This window comes from Mollisia scopiformis, assembly GCF_001500285.1.
Source record: "Mollisia scopiformis unplaced genomic scaffold LY89scaffold_20, whole genome shotgun sequence".
Lineage (NCBI taxonomy): Eukaryota > Fungi > Ascomycota > Leotiomycetes > Helotiales > Mollisiaceae > Mollisia > Mollisia scopiformis.
The window spans coordinates 832623-852054 of record NW_017263600.1 but is presented as its reverse complement, the minus strand read 5'-3'; the positions used below and the strand labels follow the sequence as shown (position 1 = coordinate 852054).

General features: G+C 47.2%; 9 protein-coding genes across 9 annotated transcripts; 5 read left to right on the top strand and 4 right to left on the bottom strand.

Annotated features, from left to right (window-relative positions):
* Positions 1–497: 497 nt before the first annotated feature.
* On the top strand, positions 498–1469 carry LY89DRAFT_591866 (proline-specific peptidase; the record flags this gene model as incomplete). Its single annotated transcript, XM_018209669.1, has 1 exon — positions 498–1469. The coding sequence occupies one exon, from the start codon at positions 498–500 to the stop codon at positions 1467–1469; it is 972 nt and encodes a 323-aa protein (XP_018067336.1).
* Positions 1470–1769: 300 nt separating this feature from the next.
* Positions 1770–2614, top strand: LY89DRAFT_687883 (uncharacterized protein). Its single transcript, XM_018215598.1, has one exon. The coding sequence runs from the start codon at positions 2016–2018 to the stop codon at positions 2535–2537; it is 522 nt and encodes a 173-aa protein (XP_018067335.1). The 5' UTR covers positions 1770–2015; the 3' UTR covers positions 2538–2614.
* A 78-nt stretch (positions 2615–2692) lies between these two features.
* Positions 2693–3670, bottom strand: LY89DRAFT_737880 (uncharacterized protein; the record flags this gene model as incomplete). Its single annotated transcript, XM_018220306.1, has 3 exons — positions 2693–2966; positions 3040–3547; positions 3607–3670. The coding sequence occupies 3 exons, from the start codon at positions 3668–3670 to the stop codon at positions 2693–2695; spliced, it is 846 nt and encodes a 281-aa protein (XP_018067334.1).
* A 1215-nt stretch (positions 3671–4885) lies between these two features.
* Positions 4886–5442, top strand: LY89DRAFT_756235 (uncharacterized protein; the record flags this gene model as incomplete). The annotated part of the gene is made up of 2 exons (XM_018221371.1): positions 4886–4898; positions 4952–5442. 2 exons carry the CDS (start codon positions 4886–4888, stop codon positions 5440–5442), a joined length of 504 nt encoding a protein of 167 aa, XP_018067333.1.
* A 544-nt stretch (positions 5443–5986) lies between these two features.
* LY89DRAFT_785515 (uncharacterized protein) lies at positions 5987–8041 on the bottom strand (the record flags this gene model as incomplete). Its single annotated transcript, XM_018222900.1, has 1 exon — positions 5987–8041. Exon 1 carries the CDS (start codon positions 7901–7903, stop codon positions 5987–5989), a length of 1917 nt encoding a protein of 638 aa, XP_018067332.1. The 5' UTR covers positions 7904–8041.
* A 521-nt stretch (positions 8042–8562) lies between these two features.
* LY89DRAFT_623054 (cytochrome P450) lies at positions 8563–10735 on the top strand. The gene is made up of 7 exons (XM_018211000.1): positions 8563–9131; positions 9184–9366; positions 9422–9756; positions 9807–9928; positions 9980–10266; positions 10319–10420; positions 10474–10735. The coding sequence occupies exons 1-7, from the start codon at positions 8729–8731 to the stop codon at positions 10662–10664; spliced, it is 1623 nt and encodes a 540-aa protein (XP_018067331.1). The 5' UTR covers positions 8563–8728; the 3' UTR covers positions 10665–10735.
* Positions 10736–11684: 949 nt separating this feature from the next.
* Positions 11685–12914, top strand: LY89DRAFT_687881 (NAD(P)-binding protein). The gene has a single exon (XM_018215597.1). The coding sequence runs from the start codon at positions 11973–11975 to the stop codon at positions 12786–12788; it is 816 nt and encodes a 271-aa protein (XP_018067330.1). The 5' UTR covers positions 11685–11972; the 3' UTR covers positions 12789–12914.
* A 733-nt stretch (positions 12915–13647) lies between these two features.
* LY89DRAFT_737875 (uncharacterized protein) lies at positions 13648–14522 on the bottom strand (the record flags this gene model as incomplete). The annotated part of the gene is made up of 2 exons (XM_018220305.1): positions 13648–14050; positions 14110–14522. 2 exons carry the CDS (start codon positions 14520–14522, stop codon positions 13648–13650), a joined length of 816 nt encoding a protein of 271 aa, XP_018067329.1.
* Positions 14523–14809: 287 nt separating this feature from the next.
* LY89DRAFT_756231 (uncharacterized protein) lies at positions 14810–17580 on the bottom strand (the record flags this gene model as incomplete). The annotated part of the gene is made up of 3 exons (XM_018221370.1): positions 14810–17151; positions 17334–17475; positions 17512–17580. The coding sequence occupies 3 exons, from the start codon at positions 17578–17580 to the stop codon at positions 14882–14884; spliced, it is 2481 nt and encodes an 826-aa protein (XP_018067328.1). The 3' UTR covers positions 14810–14881.
* Positions 17581–19432: the final 1852 nt, after the last annotated feature.

Here is a 19432-nt window from a genome sequence, read left to right as displayed (position 1 = left end):
TGCTCTTTCATCAGGACCACGTGATGATGAATAGCAGCTGCCTGTTTGGGATAGCCCTGTCAAACACTTTCTTCCGGTGGTATGTCATAAGCGAGCAGGAGATGCTCTTCTGTTGAAATGATCCCACTTTTGTGTGCTAACCATTGAGTTCCCACACCAAGCCGGGCTGTTTAAACCGTCCTTTATTTGACAGGTCCTAATGTCAATCTACCTCTCAAAACCAGAGTTAATACAGACCAGCTTCAAGTCTTCCGATTATCTCACGACGTTCGTTATACGGGTAACCGGCTAAATTGAAACGACGGAAACTAAGACAAAGTTCACGGACATCGAAAAGAGTCGGACGCCATCACCGAGGAGACATCCACCAAATTCAACAATCCTGATTTTCCCGAATATACGTATCTAATAGCTCTCGCTTTCGATTATTGTCTTGCCAGCTCCTTTATTTTTTGCGTTCTATTTGCAATAATTTCAGCATGACTCTTCCCGATTCAATGACATATCCAAAGCCCCCGGGCCAAGAACGACCATATCCAAAGCCAACCAGAACGGGGAAAATTCCATTCAAAATCCCTAACCATGACATTCAGGGTGAGACCGCCTACGAGATATACGGCGATCTCAAATCCGGCAAAACTCCCCTCATCACCTTACACGGAGGACCGGGCTTCCAACACAGTTACCTACTCCCAATGTCACTCTTGCTAATCGACTATGGTATTCCCGTCATTATGTACGACCAAATCGGTTGCGGAGAAAGTACCAGATATCCAGATCGCATGGGTGATACCGCTTTTTGGAACCCAGAACTTTTCATAGCTGAGCTGGGCAACCTCAAAGAAGCACTGGGAATCGAGGCCTTTGATCTTCTCGGCCAGAGTTGGGGCGGCATGCTCGCGGCGCAATACGTTACGACAGTCCAGCCGAAAGGGCTACGGAAGCTGATCATCTCTGACAGCTTAGCTGCCATGAGATTGTGGCAGAATTCGGCGAACAAGCTGCGTAAATCCTTACCTGCCGAGATCCAGGAGACGATGGCCAGATGTGAGAAAGAGGGCAAGATGGAAAGTCCCGAGTACGAAGCGGCTTGCAATGAATTCAACAAACGGTACTCCTGTCGTTTAGATCCTATCCCCGCAGAACTTGCTGGGCCGATAGAGGCCTTGACAACAGACGCAACCGTTGCGATGACCATGTTTGGTCCAAGCGATTTCATTGTCACTGGATCGCTCAAGGACTGGAGCATCGAAGAGGATTTGAAGAAGTTGACCCCAGAAGTGGTCCCGGGTGGAATGCTGTTGATGAATGGGTATTTTGATGTAGCTCAGGATGAAGTCATGTTCCCTTTCTTCAAGGAACCATCAACTAAGGTCAAATGGGTACGCTTTGGGCTAAGTTCACATTGTCCGCAGTTGGAAGAGACGGAGAAGTATGTCAAGGCTCTTGGTGACTTTTTGGAAAGTTGACGATTACAATGAGACGAAGCTAGGCAGCTAAAAGTTTGCACTCAAATCTCCATCTCAGAAAGAGGGACCAAATTAAAATCAAGAGCTAGGATGCTAAAAGTGTTTAAAGTTTACGGAACAGATACAATCTCAAGTTAATCAACACAAGAGAAGATCTTGAGGCTGTGATCATTTTATACTTGACGTGATAGACCTACTTCTTACCGAGCAATAGTGGATCCCACGTGTGGATCTGACACGCCTTGTCAATGACATGGGACCACCACCTTTGATCTCGTTTATTCTTAACTTCATCTCTGGCAAGAATTTTGATGATGTTCTTCTCATATTCTATTTGCTTTTATCCACGTATTCATCACGCAGCTGCTCCGTCCTCAGTCCCCAAAGATGTCGCTAAAACTTCGCGAAATCTGTTTGGAAGACTTTGAGAGCATGTCCAACCACGCCAAATTATACCCAGTCGGTGACGACCTAGTCGGACCTCCAACTCCTATTTGCTGGCTAGTATCTTCACAAGCTGAGGCACAAGAGCGACTGCGGTTTCACATGTCCAAGCAAAGAAGCAGATTTCTGGGCGATCGCTCTGCAACGTATCTCAAAGTGGTCGACGAAGACACTGATGAGATCGTCAGCATAGCTCGGTGGCACTATTACCCCAATGGATATTCCTACACAGACGGTATTCCGTGGGAGATCCACAGTCCCGTGGAGGGCCAGTCTTTCCCTCTGGGCATGAACATCGAGTTACACAATTTCATCCTTTCCGAACGGGATGCTGAAAGAAAGAATTGGATGGAAAAAGGTGCCCCTTGCTGGATTCTGATGCACTTGGTCACGCGGCCTTCTCAGAGAGGTCGAGGAGCGGCTGGCATGTTGATTGACTGGGGCGTTGAGAAAGCGAGAAAGGATGGTGTTCCAGCATACCTCGAGGCTAGTGCTATGGGTCGACCTATTTATGAGAAGCATGAATTCAGTCAAATTGGGGACCTGATTCAGTTGGATTTGAGACCATTTGGCGTTGATATGGATATTGTGATGGCCAAAATGGGAGTATTTCCAAAGAATTAGGGAAGTAGCATTTTATAGATCTAGAAGGGATGAGCTCACGTCTCAGATGGGTATAGATGAGTCCTCTAATTAGTATTAGAATTATAGTTACTTGCTGAATGTCCCATGCTTAAGTGCGTCCTAAATAAGTCGCCGGTGGTCCAGTTTCACTAGATTCAGCATGAAGTAATGATTAATAAACCAAGGAATGCTCCAAGTACTTTCAAGTCCCCTCTCAATCGAAAACTCCTCTCACTGCCACTTGTTGGCTTTGCCGCTTTGTACGTCGTGACACTACCCTGTGGCGAATTACATATCACCGTGTTGTTGGCGCTTTTCCCGACGGGCACAAGGGTATCCACCACGCTCTTAGCCAGAGATACGCAGTCCAATTTACCAGTTGAGGTGATATTGACTTCGAAAGCCGAGCTCAAGACCGGAAGATCGATACTGTATTTAAATCAGACCTGCAGATACCGAATTTCCTTCTTTCCATATAGAAAGAAAACGAGGTTGAACTTACGAATCAATATTCCCCTCCAGGATTATTCCATTTGCAGCACTCACCAAACTTGGAAAACTCAAATCGATGCTCGCCGGATTTTCCCCTCCCAAATGAAACTCCAGATCTCCCACACTCGTCAACCTAGGCACACTCAAACTCGCCAAATTATCTGCCAGTTTGAAGTAAAAGTCCCCGCCAATGGTTACCAGATCATCCAATGCCAAACTTGTCAGATTCAAGTCCTCAACTGGACCTCCCTCGAATACTGCGCTTGCAACATTGGTGATGTTTGGGATTGAGAGCGAGCCGTTGATGGATTCGTCAACCTCTATTTGGAAAGAATATGGAGTGCAGCCTGCGGCGGGAGGACCGCTTGCAGTAGCATTCCAGATGATGCGGTCGCTGCCGTTAGGGGAGCTGTATTCGGGTTGAACGCCACAGCGATAATTCAGGAGAGTACAAGGGACGAGAGAGGCGATGTTGGTGGAGTTGAAGACGAGAACTTCAGGACAGGTGCTCGCTAGTTCTGTGCCCCAGGGTCAGTACGTCCAACTAAAAGTTGGGAAGGAGGATATGATTGTTTACCTGTCGCATTTTGAGCGAGCGCTCCAAGAACAAGTGCTGTTATTGAGTAAAGTGGCGACTTCATATTTTATAGTTATGGTAAAGCTCCGTTCAACTCTCTGGCGAAGCTGAAACGATGTTGAGATAATGTATGAATCAAATCGTCTCAAGGGTATTCAAAGGCAACGAAGTGATCTCGAGAGAGACGTATCACGTGCTTCAAAGAATGCATGTCGTACATTCAAGTCAGTGCAGTCACCACTGCCAAGGCGATCGTCTACTTATCCATCGTGGAATCTCGTATTCTCTGTTTTTCTTTTCTGTTTCACAATGGGCGCAGCTGACGGGCCATAATCCCAAAATGGCCTTGAGGATAGGGCGCAGTCTCGGATCTGCCCTGGGGTCTTTATCCGTGCCTGGAAATTCAAGTGAAGCGCGTTTTTGATTTGATCATTCAAGATGAGATATCATACGAAGTATCCCAATATCAGCGCGTTTTATTTATCTGCAGCATTTTCTAAATTGATCTTTGAGTAGAATATCTCAAGGGCTCAAGAAATGGTTAATGTAGCCCCTGAAAGATTAGCGAATCGTCGCTTAAATCCGGAGATGGCTCTACTCAAGGGGGGCATATCTCTGCATTCTTTTTCAATTGAAAATATTAGGATTGATTTTGTGAAGTGATCATGCATATCGACTTCGTTACGAAGGGAACAACAGGTGAGCGATGGTAAATTGGTTCTCGTATCGGCATTGGGCTGAAAAAGGCACAGCATCGCTTAATAGGAACGTGTGTCATTTGCTTTGCTTCACGTGCCGTCGTGACAGTTGCAAACCTAGAAGCTTCTGTTAGAAGTCGACGAGTAGATCTTTTTCTTAATAGTTCTTCTTTTGTTCATCCTGAGCTAGTCCTGAAGATGCATCCGGGGGCATCCGCGGGCAACCAGGGCCATTTCGATACTTAAGTCGTTCATGCTTCTGCAACAGAAAGTCCACGAAGACTAATACTTTATGTTATTTAACCCGGAGGTTGGAAACATAGGTCAAGGAGAAGCATTTTCTTGAATTATAAACGAGATCGTATATTCTGAAAGGGAAAGAGCATGACCAAGCCAGCCTGCGCGCATGAAGGAAGAATGAAACACTTCGTATACTACTGCACGGAATTGATGTAAAGTACGACAAAGAAGAGCCGAAATATAAACAGTGCTTATGATCTGGTAGTCAGCTTCCATGTGCAAATCTCAGATACGTTACACATCAACACGAACGAGGATAACCAAGGACAGTATCGATCATCATGACTATCACGTGTGAGTTGAAAGATTCCAATTCTTGAGAATAGCTATTAGACTGACGAACTTAGTCGAGGAGACGGAATTTCAATGCAGCAGGACAAGACCGGATATTCCATACATTCTCTACGTCGGAATCGACTATCTGCTACTCGTACTTCGAGAAGTCAACGAGATCCACAGGAGTTTCCCAAATATGCCAGATCCTCCTCAACGATACAAGCTACAATTGACCGAATTCTGGGCCAGCGAGTTCAGTAAGAACTACGGTTCATCTCCTAAATTCGATGACGAAAGTGTTGGTTTCGGAATGGAAGAGAATGCAGTCATTGCCGCTGCCCTCCTCACTGGTAGTAATATTGTAGCATATTGGGAGTTCAGAGCTTTGTTCAAGGGAGAAAATAGCTACTTTTTGGACGTGTCTGAGAATGGAAAATCTACCTTTGTAGGCATGGAGATGGATCTGAGCAAGGCAGCGGAGGCACCAGTTACAGATGCGCAAACTAAGACCGGGCAGCTTAAAAGCACGATTTGGGTTGACAAGATCGGGAAGCGGGCTTGAGACTTGGTGTCAGGAGCCTAGTTCAAAGACCGGTAATAATGTAGTATGGCAAGTAGACACTCGAAAGGTTTGAAGCATCAGAACTACTTGTCAAAAAGGTGGGCTGGAAGAGGGAGCACGCTTTACTCTTACCACCAGAGTTGGATGCCCTCAAATCCTTTAGGAGCATAGGAGCATCAGCTCTTGGCATGCGTACGAAGATGATAGATTGGTGTCAACCTTGTTTCACTAGACGATATTGCTCCTTGAACAGTCTAGTGGTATTCAAAGTCAAAGAGAGGATCAGATTAACGAGAATTTGCAGGCATGATTGACAAGACCTGATTGTGTTACATAGACAAAGTTTATTGTAAGGTAGGAGACTTCGATGTAGAGACTAGGGCCATTCTAACTTTAAGCAACCACAACAGCATCTTCAACAACATGAACGCATACTCTAAGATGAACGATACTTTCTAGGAGGAGAGCTCTATATATTACGATCCTTTATGACGATATATTCTTTCACACTCTGCGAACTGCGCTACACCAAGACAACTCCAACTTAGATGTCGACCACGTCTCTGTCCCCCATGGCTCCGTCTTCGAAGGACAAATCTGCAATCAAGTCGAAGCCTGGAAGGAGGAATGGGAGAGACACGGGCCAAAATGTAATGCAGCCAACGAAGTAGTTCTGCAACATCCACAACGAAGGTCCTAGCAATGGCTCGTCGTGCATCAGAGCACTCAAAACCCCATACGCTGCGGCGTCCGCCCAATACCCGACTCTGCACGCGCAAACATCACAGCATTTGCTAGTGGTAGCCCATAACGCTGCACGATGAAGACCCACAGCGAGACGTGCTGGTCGTCCGAAGGTGCCTACCAACACGCTCGACGGAAGACCTGCTTGAGCGTGGACCTCCTCAAGCTCTTTGCTTGCCATAATCGCGTCGAACTCGACAACACATACCTCACACAATTCGGACTTGTCAACTCCCGGAGTATCGAACAGCTCGGAAGCAGACGCTGGGATGAAATACTTTACAGTTGGTCTAGAGACTAGGTCTGAAGCATTTGACTTCATTGCTCGGGCCCACTCGCCGCCACCGATATCATTCTGCGGATCGTAGTCTCTCAACATCATATCTTGGGACGAAAGCTTGAGAAGCGCTTTGGCTTCGGGGTGCTCTGATTGTTTCAGTTGTCGGATATACTTGACACATCGCTCCCAAACTCGATACCTAGTCCCGTACGGTCCCCATGGTCCAGCTGCCATACACGCTGAATACCCAAAGTGAGGAGTGCTTGCTCCGTCAGAAACGAGCAAAGAGTCAACAAAGGTCTTGGCTATTGCCTCATAGCCAGCTATGGCATAAGCAGCGTGGATTCCATATTTTGCAACACCTGCAGCTTCGACATATGCCACCGTGGCAACGCGATTCGAACATCCAGTGTCGAACAGGAGATCTTGGCATTGAAGAAGAATCATTCCAATGACCATACCGATAGAACTGATTTCGTAGTCCCTGTCATATGCGAACGGGACAAGAGCAGCACAATCGGCAATCAGATATGCTGTCCAATCTTGTGGGGAGACATCAGCAGGACCAAGATTATATGGTCCGATGTTTTCTGCTGCCCACCGGTTTTGTATAGGGCGAATATAGTTCTGAAGATCATAGTTGATCATTCCAATAAGTGCCGCTCCTTGGAGTCTAGTGCCAACAGCACGAGTATGCATTGCCGCGGATCGAAATCCGCTCTGGAACCCAGACTTGTTCTCATCAAGATGGTCAAGGTCGAAATCGATCGTACCGAGAAGTTGCATCCTCACAACTTCTTGCACGTCTTGAGTTGGAGTGACCTTCATCTGGACTCCCACCCAACCCATTGCTACGCAAGGTGGAATGCCAGTCGAATAACCCGAATCGCTCCATGCAGGATTCTTGAGAAACGCCATATATTCCTCACTCGCTCTCCAGGCCGTGCCTCCCAGAGACTTTGGGCCGAGACGGTAGATCGAGTCGTAAGCTGCCTGTGACCCAATGGACATTTTGACATCAATTGGTGCATGGCCTTTCGTCCCTTTCCTTAGTCTCTCATACACGTCTACTGCAATGCGAACATGTTCAACTACCTTAGGGTGAAGGCCCATATTTGGTGCAGCCTCTACTAAACACTTCCAACCGGATATGAATCCTGTTGTGATGCTCTGCTCATGCACCAGTGTGGCGAGGTGTTGGTTTCGTCCTTGAATAGATAATCCGTTCAAGTTAATTGACGTTCCCTTGTACTTTTTGATAGCAGCAGCCACTGTATCTTGATTTCCGATCTCGATATCCTGTGTTTCGTATATGGCTCGCGTAATGGTATCCAGACCTTTGGGAACGTTACTTTCGAGGACTCGAAGTTTCAAGTCAACAAGCTCGAGGCCCAGTGGCGTCGCAGATGGAGCAGTCTCAACAACTAAGACTGACATTTTGAAAGTATGTCAACGGTCAAGTATGGATTCTTATTGAGATTGCCAGAAGATGAATGCGGATTTTCAAGTACAGAAGCAACCTGATAAGAGATCAAATTCTTAATAAGTAAAGCTTGCGCCAGAGGCACAGTCGTGGTAAGCCCGAGGTTAAAAATACAGCATACCGTCTTATCTCACCCTAGCTGTTGGTACTTCACAAAATTCGCTTAGAAGCGATGAATAGAACTTTATGATTCGGCAGAAATCCTACGTCTAGAGTGGTCGAGATCGTACTCTCAGACCATCCTCAATAATAATGTATCGAACTTCTATTCCCACTAGTTCAGCAGTTCGCGTACTTATTAGCGATCATAGGCAAAAGCCGTGCAAAGACATGTTGATGGCAATGACAGTAGAGTCAGAATTTGGAGGTCCACGCCTTCATTCGCTCACGGGCTACTCCTCTCTCTTTCCTTACCGCGGGGAAATCCCAGGCCTCACGGATTATCGGAATTGCATCTCTTGGGATATCCCTTTCGCTATACGGAAGCATACAATCGCTTCCTGTAGGTAGGGAAACGCCATGATTAGTGTCATGTGATTCATGCGATTCGTCGGTTCGCACTTCGTACTTGAAATACGAACCATTGAACTAGATATTTGCATCCGGCTTACATTCCAAGATTACAAAGCTTAAATCTTAGAATTCGGCGACGGGTTAACATCATGACCGAAGTCTATTGTGACCGAGGTCCCCAGACCTCTGTTCGTCTGATGGAGATATCTTCATCCAAGGCTCATACTCCGTATCTCTCGAACTATCATTTCGTACGTTGAAGACCAATGGAGAACTTAGACATTATTCCACTGCCCATATGGGCAGCATGTCTCGGCCTACTGTCACATTGGCTATACTTCATTCGTGGCGAGCATCATATGCAGGCTCCACTCTATGGCTGTCTGTTCCTTGGTACCAGTGCAATAGTTTACTACTTTGAATTACAACTGCACGACCATGATATCTTCCTTGCAATCGCAGCCGAAGCCCAGCTTGAGGCCGCCTACCTGCTGGCATTGTTTACGAGCATGACCGGCTACCGATTATTCTTTCATCCTCTTCGTCACTTCCCGGGCCCACTGGGTGCTCGGATATCCAAGATCTGGCATGTCTGGCACGTAAGACATGCACAGAATCATCTTGTATTGGATAAATTGCATCATGAGTATGGTACATTCGTGAGAACAGGTTAGTGATCCGTCGATCCCTTATGGATATGCACTGACCAGCGCTGGGTAAGGTCCCCAAGAACTTACCATCTATTCCCCAGAAGCTCTTTGGGCCATCAGTGGACCTGGTAGTAGCTGCACTAGACCCGACTGGTACGATTCAGTAGCACCGTTGAAGAGTATAGCCAATGTGCGAGATCCGGCTGAACATGACAAGAGACGACGAGTATGGGATCAGGCCTTCGGCTCGAAAGGTAATCATACTATACGATGCCTTTCTCTAAGCACTTCTTCTAACCTAAGTCACAGCTGTCCGTAACTACGAAAGCCGCATCACAAAATACGGCGATCAACTAGACCAACACCTCGCATCTACAAAAGGCGCACCCGTTAACGTATACGACTACTTTAGCTTCTACACCTCAGACGTAATGAGCGATCTCGCATTCGGCAAATCGTTCGGGAATCTGCTAAACAATACGTTCCAGCCCTCAGTGCAGGGAGTCCGGGATTTTATGGGAGTGTTTGGGACTTTGAGCCCGGTTCCTTGGTTCATTCGTCTAGGGAGTGGGATACTGAGGCAGTTGAATGGGTGGAAGAGTTTTATCGATTTTACAAAGAGGAGCTTGGATGAGAGGGTTATGGTTAGTATTCTCTATACGTCAAGGAAGGTGTGCTGATATGAGATTCCTAGGTAGAGCCGTCAGTCCCAGATGTTTCGTCTTACTTGATCGGTGCCTCGATGGAAAAGGGCACCTTAGAAGAGGACCGTGATTTTCTGGAAGGTGATGCATTAGTCTTGCTTATAGTTGGAAGGTACCTTATTTTCCTCCCAAATCCACACCTTCTACTTACCCTCTGAAATAGCGACTCAATGGCAACAACCCTAATCAACACCTTCGCCAACCTAGCCCGATACCCGCGATACCAATCCCTCATTCGGAACGAACTGCAAACCCTCTCCTCACTCTCCAATTTCTCCGCGCTTCTAGATCTTCCCGTCCTGTCGAGCGTGATCATGGAGACGCTGAGACTCTGGCCTCCGATTCCCACTGGGCCGGGTAGGAAAGTGCCAGAGGGTGGTTTGATGATTGGAGGACGGTGGGTGCCGGGTGGGACGCATGTTTTTGCTCCACGGTTTACGATTGCTAGATGTGAGTGAAGCTGCTCCTTGGAGATAGAAAGAAGGGGTCACTAATTGTGCAGTGGAATCCTGCTTCGAACGTCCCACCGAATTCGTGCCAGAGCGGTGGACGACGAAAGGGGAGATGGTGAGGGATAGACATGGCTATGCACCTTTTTCTATCGGTACAAATTCCTCTCCATCTTCCTTTGGATCTGCTTGTCTTACTGTGTATTAGGGAGATATAACTGTGTAGGACAAAAACTTGCGATGAGGAACGTGTCGTATCTGGTTGCTCTATTGGTTTCTAAGTATGATATTGAGTTGGCGCCTGGGGACGATGGGACGAGGGTTGTGAGGGATTTGCAGGATAATTTTACGATGAATCCGGGGAGGTTGGATTTGGTGCTTAAGGTGAGGGGTGAGTAAATGAGTATAGGAAAGCATGCACAGCAGATATTTAACAGAGCTGTGATGACTGACTTCAATGTCGTTTGCTCAGATTGACAACAAATCTCAAGATTGATACGTCTATCATAACATCCATCTCAAGTCACTCTTCGGGACACTGAGCATAGAAACATGATGATAATGAAAGTGTTCGTATCTTACTGAAATATCCTATTCTGATCTTGTATGAAAGTTCCTAGCCCTACATGGAAAGTTGTGTGTCAAACCAGAACTTGATCGTTCAAGAATCCGAGGATCTTCTTGTTTTTGGCCAACAGGCTCTCCCCATTATTGCCATATCCGCGTTCGCAAAGAAACGGTACCCAGCAGCATTTCATGTGTATAGGAGTGGTAATCGAAGTGTTCGTCGTAAGGAATTGCACAACGTACGGCTGAGGACCTATATCTTCTTTCAAGTTAGCACAAGAACTCTAATCTTGCTAGGAAGGGAAGTGATAGAGAGATTTTGATCAGAAAAGGTATGGATTAGAGATATCAACATTGTTTGTTCGGACTAACGAGATTCTATGTTTGTTCATCATGCTAGGCGGTAGTGCGGTACAGGAATAAGAGAGAGAAGCTTACCAGAGACGGGGATGATTTGCTCGAGGTCCGAGATCGAGGACTGGAGAGAGTTCAAACTGGTATAGGGACTGGCTGATTGCGTTAGTAGCTCTGCGGCGTTAGTGAGTAGTAGGTTGCTGGTTCTGAAGCTCTCGAGAGAATTCTTCGATTAGTGGCCTAGTGCTTTGCAGAGCGACGCAGAAGACAGCATGATACGCTCCTGACCTGGATTAGAGCGTCACAAAACATTCTTTGATCTGCGAGAGTGCGTAGAGGTCTGCGGGGCCAAGGTGCGCGACTCAATGTCGTTGTGGTGAGCAACTAGAAAATCTTGGGGAAGAATTGAAGCAATAAAAGTTCAGCCACAAGCACTAGCACAAGCCACGAAGCGTGCCACAGAACAACTCGCAGAATGGGCGTCATTGCGGGGTAATTCAACCACATCTCTCTTTGGATTCATGAATAATGATCGAAACGATCGTAACGAGGGCAAAAACGCTGCAAGAAGTACAGGTAAGCATTATCGTAAGTGATCATCTCCGAATTCACGTCCTCTGTTCGGCGATACGGCATTTGCACCTCGTGGCCTGACTTGGCAGCTTGCATCATCTTCAAGCTCCCCTCTCTTCTTATTTGTGCAAAGCTTCTTTGCCTCTTACAACACCTCCTCCTCACCTCAATAGCATAAACAAACTTCACTTCTCAACACGAACAATATCTATCATGCCTCCAAAGAACATCCTCCTCCTCGGCGGCCACGGCAAAGTCTCCCTCCTCATGACGCCCAAACTCCTCTCTCGAAGCTGGAACGTCACATCCGTGATCCGAAACCCAGACCAGAAATCCGAAATACTATCCGCAGGCAAAAATGGACCCGGCAAGATCTCGGTTCTAATCGAGAGCATCGAAGACGTAAAATCGCAAGCCGACGCTCAGAAGATCCTCGACAAGGTCAAGCCCGACACCGTAATCTGGTCTGCGGGAGCTGGTGGAAAAGGAGGCGTCGAGAGAACGAATGCCATTGATAGGGATGCGTGTATACATTTTATCCGCTCGGCGATTGCGACGCAGAGCGTGGTAAGGTTTATGGTTGTTTCGGCGCTGAGTATTAGGAGGAATAGGGCGCCGTGGTTTGATGATGAGAGCTATGCGTTGATGACGAAGGTTAATACAGAGGTTATGCCGGGGTATTACAAGGCGAAGTTGGCGGCGGATGATGTGCTTGCTGTGGAGGGGATGGAGAGGAATAAGAAGGATGGGTTTGGGTGGATTAGTTTGAGGCCGGGGAGGTTGACGGATGATGCTGAGGTGGGGAAGGTTAGTTTTGGGAAGACGAGAGCGAGAGGGGAGGTTACAAGAGCGGATGTGGCGGAGGTTGGTGTCGGGTTGCTCGAGAAAGATGGAGTCAGTGGGTGGTATGATTTATTGGGTGGAGACGAAGAAGTTGGTGCTGCGGTAGACAGGGTGCTGAACGAGAAGGTGGACTGTATGGAGGGAGAAGATCTTAAAGAGATGAGAAAGAGTGCTGCCAAATTGTAAAGTACTATTATTTCAATCGACATGGCTTAAGCTTGATCAATCTTAACGAGCCTAGTGAGTTAAGTTTGTGCACTTCAGGCTCCTTTTCAGGCATCAGAAAACCAAACTCACCCACTTTACTTAAACAGCTTTAAACAATCGCAAAGTGTTATTATTTGTGCTTGAGTGATATAATTAAGAAGAAGCTAAAGTGCACTATTTAATAGTAATTTATGGAATTATTGTAAAATTTGAAAATTTGAATCTCTTTACATGGCTCTTCATGGAGCAAATGGCCCTGAAGCGCACAGACCTCACTCACCAGGCTCGTAACGTTGCTTAGCTTCCTTGTGGCGGATGTGTATACCGTATTAATTGCTTTCCAAGATATCGTTCTAAGAAAATGGAGCTAGGAACTCCGTTGGGGTACAATGTCTAGCCCCAGAAGTAATACTTTTTACCTAATTAAATACTTGATTCTTACTACATAAGAAGAAAAAGAGAAGAGAAGAATAGGTACATTTTATATAAAAAAGTGTAAAGCGCCTATATCTGCATGCTTTATTCTATGTTTTCTTCTAGCAAAGGGTTAAGAAAACTTTTTCTTATATTTCTTATAGCTTACCCATTTATACAAGAATCATACCTTGGAAAGCAATTAATACGGTACTTGTATTCTTCGACGTGCACCCCCATTGCGAGACCACGACCACCTACAGCACCGTAGTCATGGTTTTCTCTCTTTAACATTTCTCAGTTCAAAGGACATACTTAGTCATACAATCTGCCATTATTCGTCATCTCATGGGTTGCCAAGTGGCCATAAACTAAATCCTACAAGCCCCCAACATCCAGAATGCTCGATTGCCAAAAGAAATTATCATCCCTTCGTCACAGTGAGACGTCCCACCTTGGAAGCCGTCATTCTCTCCTCCTTCCCTGGCAGTGGAAGCACCAAACGACTAGCATGCTCCCAAAACCAATGCTCAGCGCTCGTAGCACTCACCGTCGACATCTTCCTCTTCACCCCAATCGCCTTATCAACCACATCCATAGCACGATCCATCTTGCCACGCTCCTCCACACCATAAATCACACTGCGAATCCAAACACCAACATACTTCAGATTCGGGAATCCCTTCAACACCTTCGCCACACGCTTTGACAGCTCCACATCCGTAGAGACCGTGAAATTCAGCCTCTCAATCTGGTTCTTTCCAAATACCGGCTTGAAGATGCCCGGCAGAATGTTGAACTTAACTTGTTGATGCGGAGTCAACGCCCTATTCCACACGTTAGCCTCACTCATCCCCTTCCATCGACAGCAAAAGGACAAACTCACACAACATCAACCCATCTCACCATCTCCAAAACCGCCGTGTTCTTTCCAAGTCTCTCCCACGTCTTCAACGTATCCCGACAAATAACAAAGACGTTCAGCCTGTAGAAAGCGCGCAGGACCTCTGCATACAGAAGCGGATGGCCGCGAAGCGCAATGATGAGATTCGGGCTTCGACGAGGATCGACGATGGAGATGCAACGGGAGAATATGTTCTCGCGGATCTCAGCCGGGAAGCGGGTTAGAGTGAGTGGTTTTCGGGTCTTGGAGAAGGTGGTGCGTAGTTTGCGGGAGGGGCGAGGAAGAGTGAGGGCACGGTTCCAGGTCTTGGAGGAGCGCGGGGCCATTGTTTCGGCGAGGATGGGTGGTGGAGGGATGGAGGATTGCTTTGTGGTGGGATTGGAGGTGGACGCCATGTTGGACAGCGTTGATGGAATGGAGAGAAAGAGTTCGTTGGTGGAGGGAGATGGGTGGTGGAGTTGCGCTGGAGGTGAATGGAACGCCGGAGTTTCGCCGCGAAGCGATCCCTTTTTTAGACGACGCGACTAATTGTGATGATGGGGAGAGGAGATGATCGTTAGAATGCAGAGGAGTCGCGCAGGTATCACGAAAGCGTCACGTTATTAATTTTAAAGTCAAAAGAGTGTCTCAAGAATTCGGCTTCAAATGACCGAGAGTGATTTTGACGTACTACCATAAAAGCCCAGCATTTCGTCTCTGATCATCTAGCCTTGAAGACGATCTAGACTAACTAACGAGTCATGACCCTGTTACCCTACAAAGAGCGTCGTCTAACCGCCAATCGCTCCTGGTACTCCCTCAGAGTCTTCTCGATCATTCGGTCAACCGCCAACTCCTCCTTGTCCAGCACCTCAGGCGTACGAGTATGAACGTCAGGACAGCCATCAGTAACCCAGCCGAGAGTGTATTTAGCCACGATCAAGGAACCCGCCAAAGGATTATTATGAGCCATAGAAGCTGGAAAGAAGAAGCCTCTCATGAGTCCTTTGACGCCTTGTTCCTCAGCAGCCTTAATCCTAGCAGTCTTTTCCTCAGCAGCCTTTTCCTCGGCAGCTTTAGCTTCAGCCTTTTGACATTCATAGATCTCGTCTTTCCATTCGTGGAAGTCGAGGATATCGACTGCGCGGATCAAGTCTTCAATATTGCCGCTGTGGATCAATTTTTGAAGGGCTTCGTTGTCAAGACTCTCTCTCTTGTTCACAGTGGTTACTTTACCGTCAGCAGTAGCAAAAGCTCCGCCGATCCTAGTGACAGCAGATGAGTTTGGATTGAGAACTGGGAGAGTGTTCGAGACTTCGATTTCGTCGTCGTTGGGTGCGAAATCTGGCTCACTCAACTCTCTACCCTCAGTAATGTCTCCAGTGGGCATGATACTCTCCTCGACATCAGCGGTAGCAGCAGCTCCTCCATCGATAGACTCTTTATCAATAAGAACTGGCATAGAGATTGAAATTGGGCGGCTGTTCGAGACCTCAATTTCTTCATCGTCCCAAGAGAATCCTAGCTCGCTCAGCTCTGCTTCATCAAGATCCCCTCCAGCAGCCATGATACTCTCATCGATTCCAGAGGTGATGAAAGCAGCTTCATTGATAGACGCGATGCCAAAATGAGACGATGGGTCTGGGGTAAGAACCGGAAGGCTGTTCAAGGCTTCAAATTGTTCGCGGGTGAGAGCAAACTCTGGCTCACTCAGCTCTAGCACATTTAGCTCTCCTCCATTGAGATCAATTCCACCGCTCATGATATCCTCATTGACATTGTCATAGTTGGACTCGATACTAGTAAGAGACGATGAGTCAGGAGTAAGAGCCGGAACGCTATTCAACGCTTCAATTTCTTCGTGGGTGAGAGCTAACTCTGGCTCACTCAGCTCCGCTTCATCGAGATCATTGCCGCTGCCCAGGGAATTCTGATTGTTATTGTCGTGGTCGGACTCAATATCTGTAACAGAGGAGGAGTTTGGGGTAAGAACTCGAGGGCTGGAGACGTCAACTTCTTCATCATTGAGAGCGAGCTCCTCTACACCGAGATCATTTTCGTCGCCTTTGGGATTCTCATTGACATCGGCATCGTGAGCAGCAGTAGCTTCATTAGCGGACTCGGTATCAGTGGCAAACGACAGGCTTGAGGTAAGAACTGGAAGAGTGTTCAAGACCTCAGCTTGTTCATCGCTAGGGACCAATTCTGCTTCGTTCAAATCTGCTTCACGGAGATCATTTCCACTGGCCGTGACATTTTCTTCCACGCTGCGAGCAGAATTGACGTCATGGACTGACTCGACACCAGTTTTGACAGCAGTAGACGATGGCTTTGTGTCGGGAACCGCAAAGTTGTTCAAGGACTCAATCTCCTCCTCATTCTTGAAAATGGGCATTTGGTCGCCGCTCTTTGGTTCACTGAGCTTTGTTTGGCCAAGATCATCAACCCTCTTGACACCGTCCCTGAGTTTTTGTCTCTGGAAACAGGGGCCGTTAAAATCAATGCGAATGGGTACCTGGTTGTCGCTCTTTGGTTCACTGAGCTCTGTTTGGCTAAACCCATGAATCTTCTTGACACCGTCCCTGAACTTGCGTCTCTGCCAAATGGAGCCTCTATTAACATCCTTGAGAATAACAGGCTTGCCTCTGTAGCGTCTCTTACCCTTCTCCAAGTTAACAGCAGAAGAAACGCTTTCAACCGAGCCGACAACAACAGAAGGCAGCTTTGCATCTACAGCGGGGTGATTGTCCGCGAAGCGAACTTTATTTTCGAGATTGAGAGAAGAAGAGCCATTATCAGACTTGTTATTGGCAGTAGAAGTTGGCTTGAAGCTCGGAGCAGAAAGCTTGCTCAAGAACTCGGCTTCATCAACACTTAAATTGACCAGATAAAAGCGGTTGATGGGATCTGTACGGAGGAGGTTGTATTCGCGGACATGGCAGATGAAGCGCTTGCGATGAGTATTGATATCTTCGACGGGATGCTTGAGGGCGAAGTTTTTCATGTAAGTGGCGAGCTTGTGGTAATTGTTGAGGCTGTGGACCACTATATAAGGTTAGCTATGTTTGGAAAGTTAAGAATTGCCCAGTCTTATTTCCTCGAGGTGATGAAGTGATGCTGGCAGTGTTGCAAAGTCTCTCTATGGAAATGCTTTGCAAAATGGCCAAAAGTCGCGCCGCACACGGACTGTGAGAGACCCAGAGCCCAAAGAAAGAAATACAACTTACTATTGCGGGTGCGATTGTAATACTCTACATCAGCATCATTGAGATTGACCAGATCGAGGCAAGTCTCGGGATGCTTTCGGGCGAAGACGCGATATGCGTAGAAGTGATACAGAACGTCGGAGCGAAGACCCCAGATCTCGATCTGCTCGGGAGTAAAGCCAGCCAAGTGAGCATTTACCTTCGGCGACTTTGGTGAGGCAGGGGCAAAGAGGTCTTGATAAGCTGGGCGATCTGGATCGTGCGCCATGGTGCCTTTCGTTTGTCGTGGCACTTGGACTTGAGGGTGAAGGTGGTTGTAAAAGAAGGGTGGTCGAGATCAGAAAACAAAGAGCTGTAGCTTGAACGAATTTTTTTGCGGCCCAAACGGGAAAGGGCTCTTTTCCGTCACTGTGACGTCTAGATGATAGGTCGAACAAGGGTGGTACCCTTTTAGTCCCGTCAGCTTGCGATACACGAGCTTGAAGGCACTTTGCGGTCACCGACCATAGCGGCAATAAGCAAACTCGCACTTGATATGCCTAAAGGCCCCGCACCGAGACTTATTAGCTCAAATTTACTGTTGCTGTCTTAAGTCTTATGTTTCTATAGTGGTCTTGTGTTACATTAATGTGACTGAGGTGCAGAGTTAGAAAGCCATCCGTCTTCTCAATGGCGCAAAAACGAGATGACTTAAACTATTAAGCATGTAGTTGCGAATGCCTGCTAGAATAGCTTACGGACCAGACTTTGAATATAGCAATTGACGCTCTCTTAGCCCTCATGTTCCGACTTGTTCAATTTAAGTATCTACAGTTTTCACTAAATTGAAACTTAGAGACACTACTTCCCTTTGGCGTCTCCCCTTTGTTCAACCATCAAGCTTTTCGAAAGTTTTCAACAACATCATCGTTCATAGCACATCACAGCCTTCATTCGCGCTCTGAATCCAATATATCCGCCGCCGCAGACTCCACCACGCCAAGACCGCCGAGGAGAAAAGTAGCCCCAAGGTCCGCAATACAAGCAAGTGATGTTAAGACCTGAGCTGACCCCTAAGCATAGTATTCCCCTCAGACAATCCCCAGTTACCCTCCACTGCTCATCGCTATTTTTTAAGCTGGACTCTCTCAAGGACTTTGCTTCTGTTGCGACTTTTGCTCTTGCAGTGTCATGTCTCCACTTCACAGTGTTGTCATTGACTCACGTACTTCTTCAGACAAGCATGTTAGAAGATGCATAGGAGCAGACATTGGTGGAGCATCAAGTCGAGAAACCAATATATCTCCTTTCTCAACTCAAAAGTAGTGCTGTGAAGGTTGACCGAGGACCGCAAGACACCACCACCATGGCTGTACGAATCGCTACTGTTGGCCACCTGAAGATTGCCCTACGTTCAAGGCTGGATATTACCTAAGACCTGCTGTCTTGAAGCTCACCAACCTCGACCAGTTGATGAATATGCTTTGCAGCTACGGCTACCTCCTCCCTGCTACCATCGATGCCAACCAGCGCAAGATGGATATGAACACCCACGCCGGAGTGACACAACTGTCAGCCCAGGGCCCTGCTAGTAGCCAAGTATTGTCAAGTGGCATACCTTTCGTTCCTCTTTAACTTTTATCGCCTTGCCACTGCAGTGGAGTAAATTACTACTCCTCCCAATTTAATATCCCTCGTTATCAGGCACTATCCTAACTCATAAAGTTCCTCCTGGAGTCCGACATCCAAGTTGGTATAATCCAACACCGCATCCTTCAGCTCTTGCTCTTCCGTAAACCACTCATCGTCCTTGATTCTTGTACTACTATACCAATTTTCGAAATTGGTGGCCACATGTGCAGCCACATCGTCGCGGCCCCCTTCTTCGGTGCTCAACTTTTCCGTCAATCGCTGCCAGAGCATTGCGCCTTTTGTAAGGGATTCGTGCCAATTTGAGCCCGCTTCTGCTGCCATAGTGTCCGCCTTATCTCGACAAGAGAAACATCATCCTGGGTCCCGAAGTTTAAGTATCATAAGCTGACAGGGAGAGTGGTGACACCAAAGCAACATGGAAGGCGATGCCGACAGCTACGATACTTACCAAAGCTGTCACTACGAGCTCTGCTTGAGGTGCAGTATTT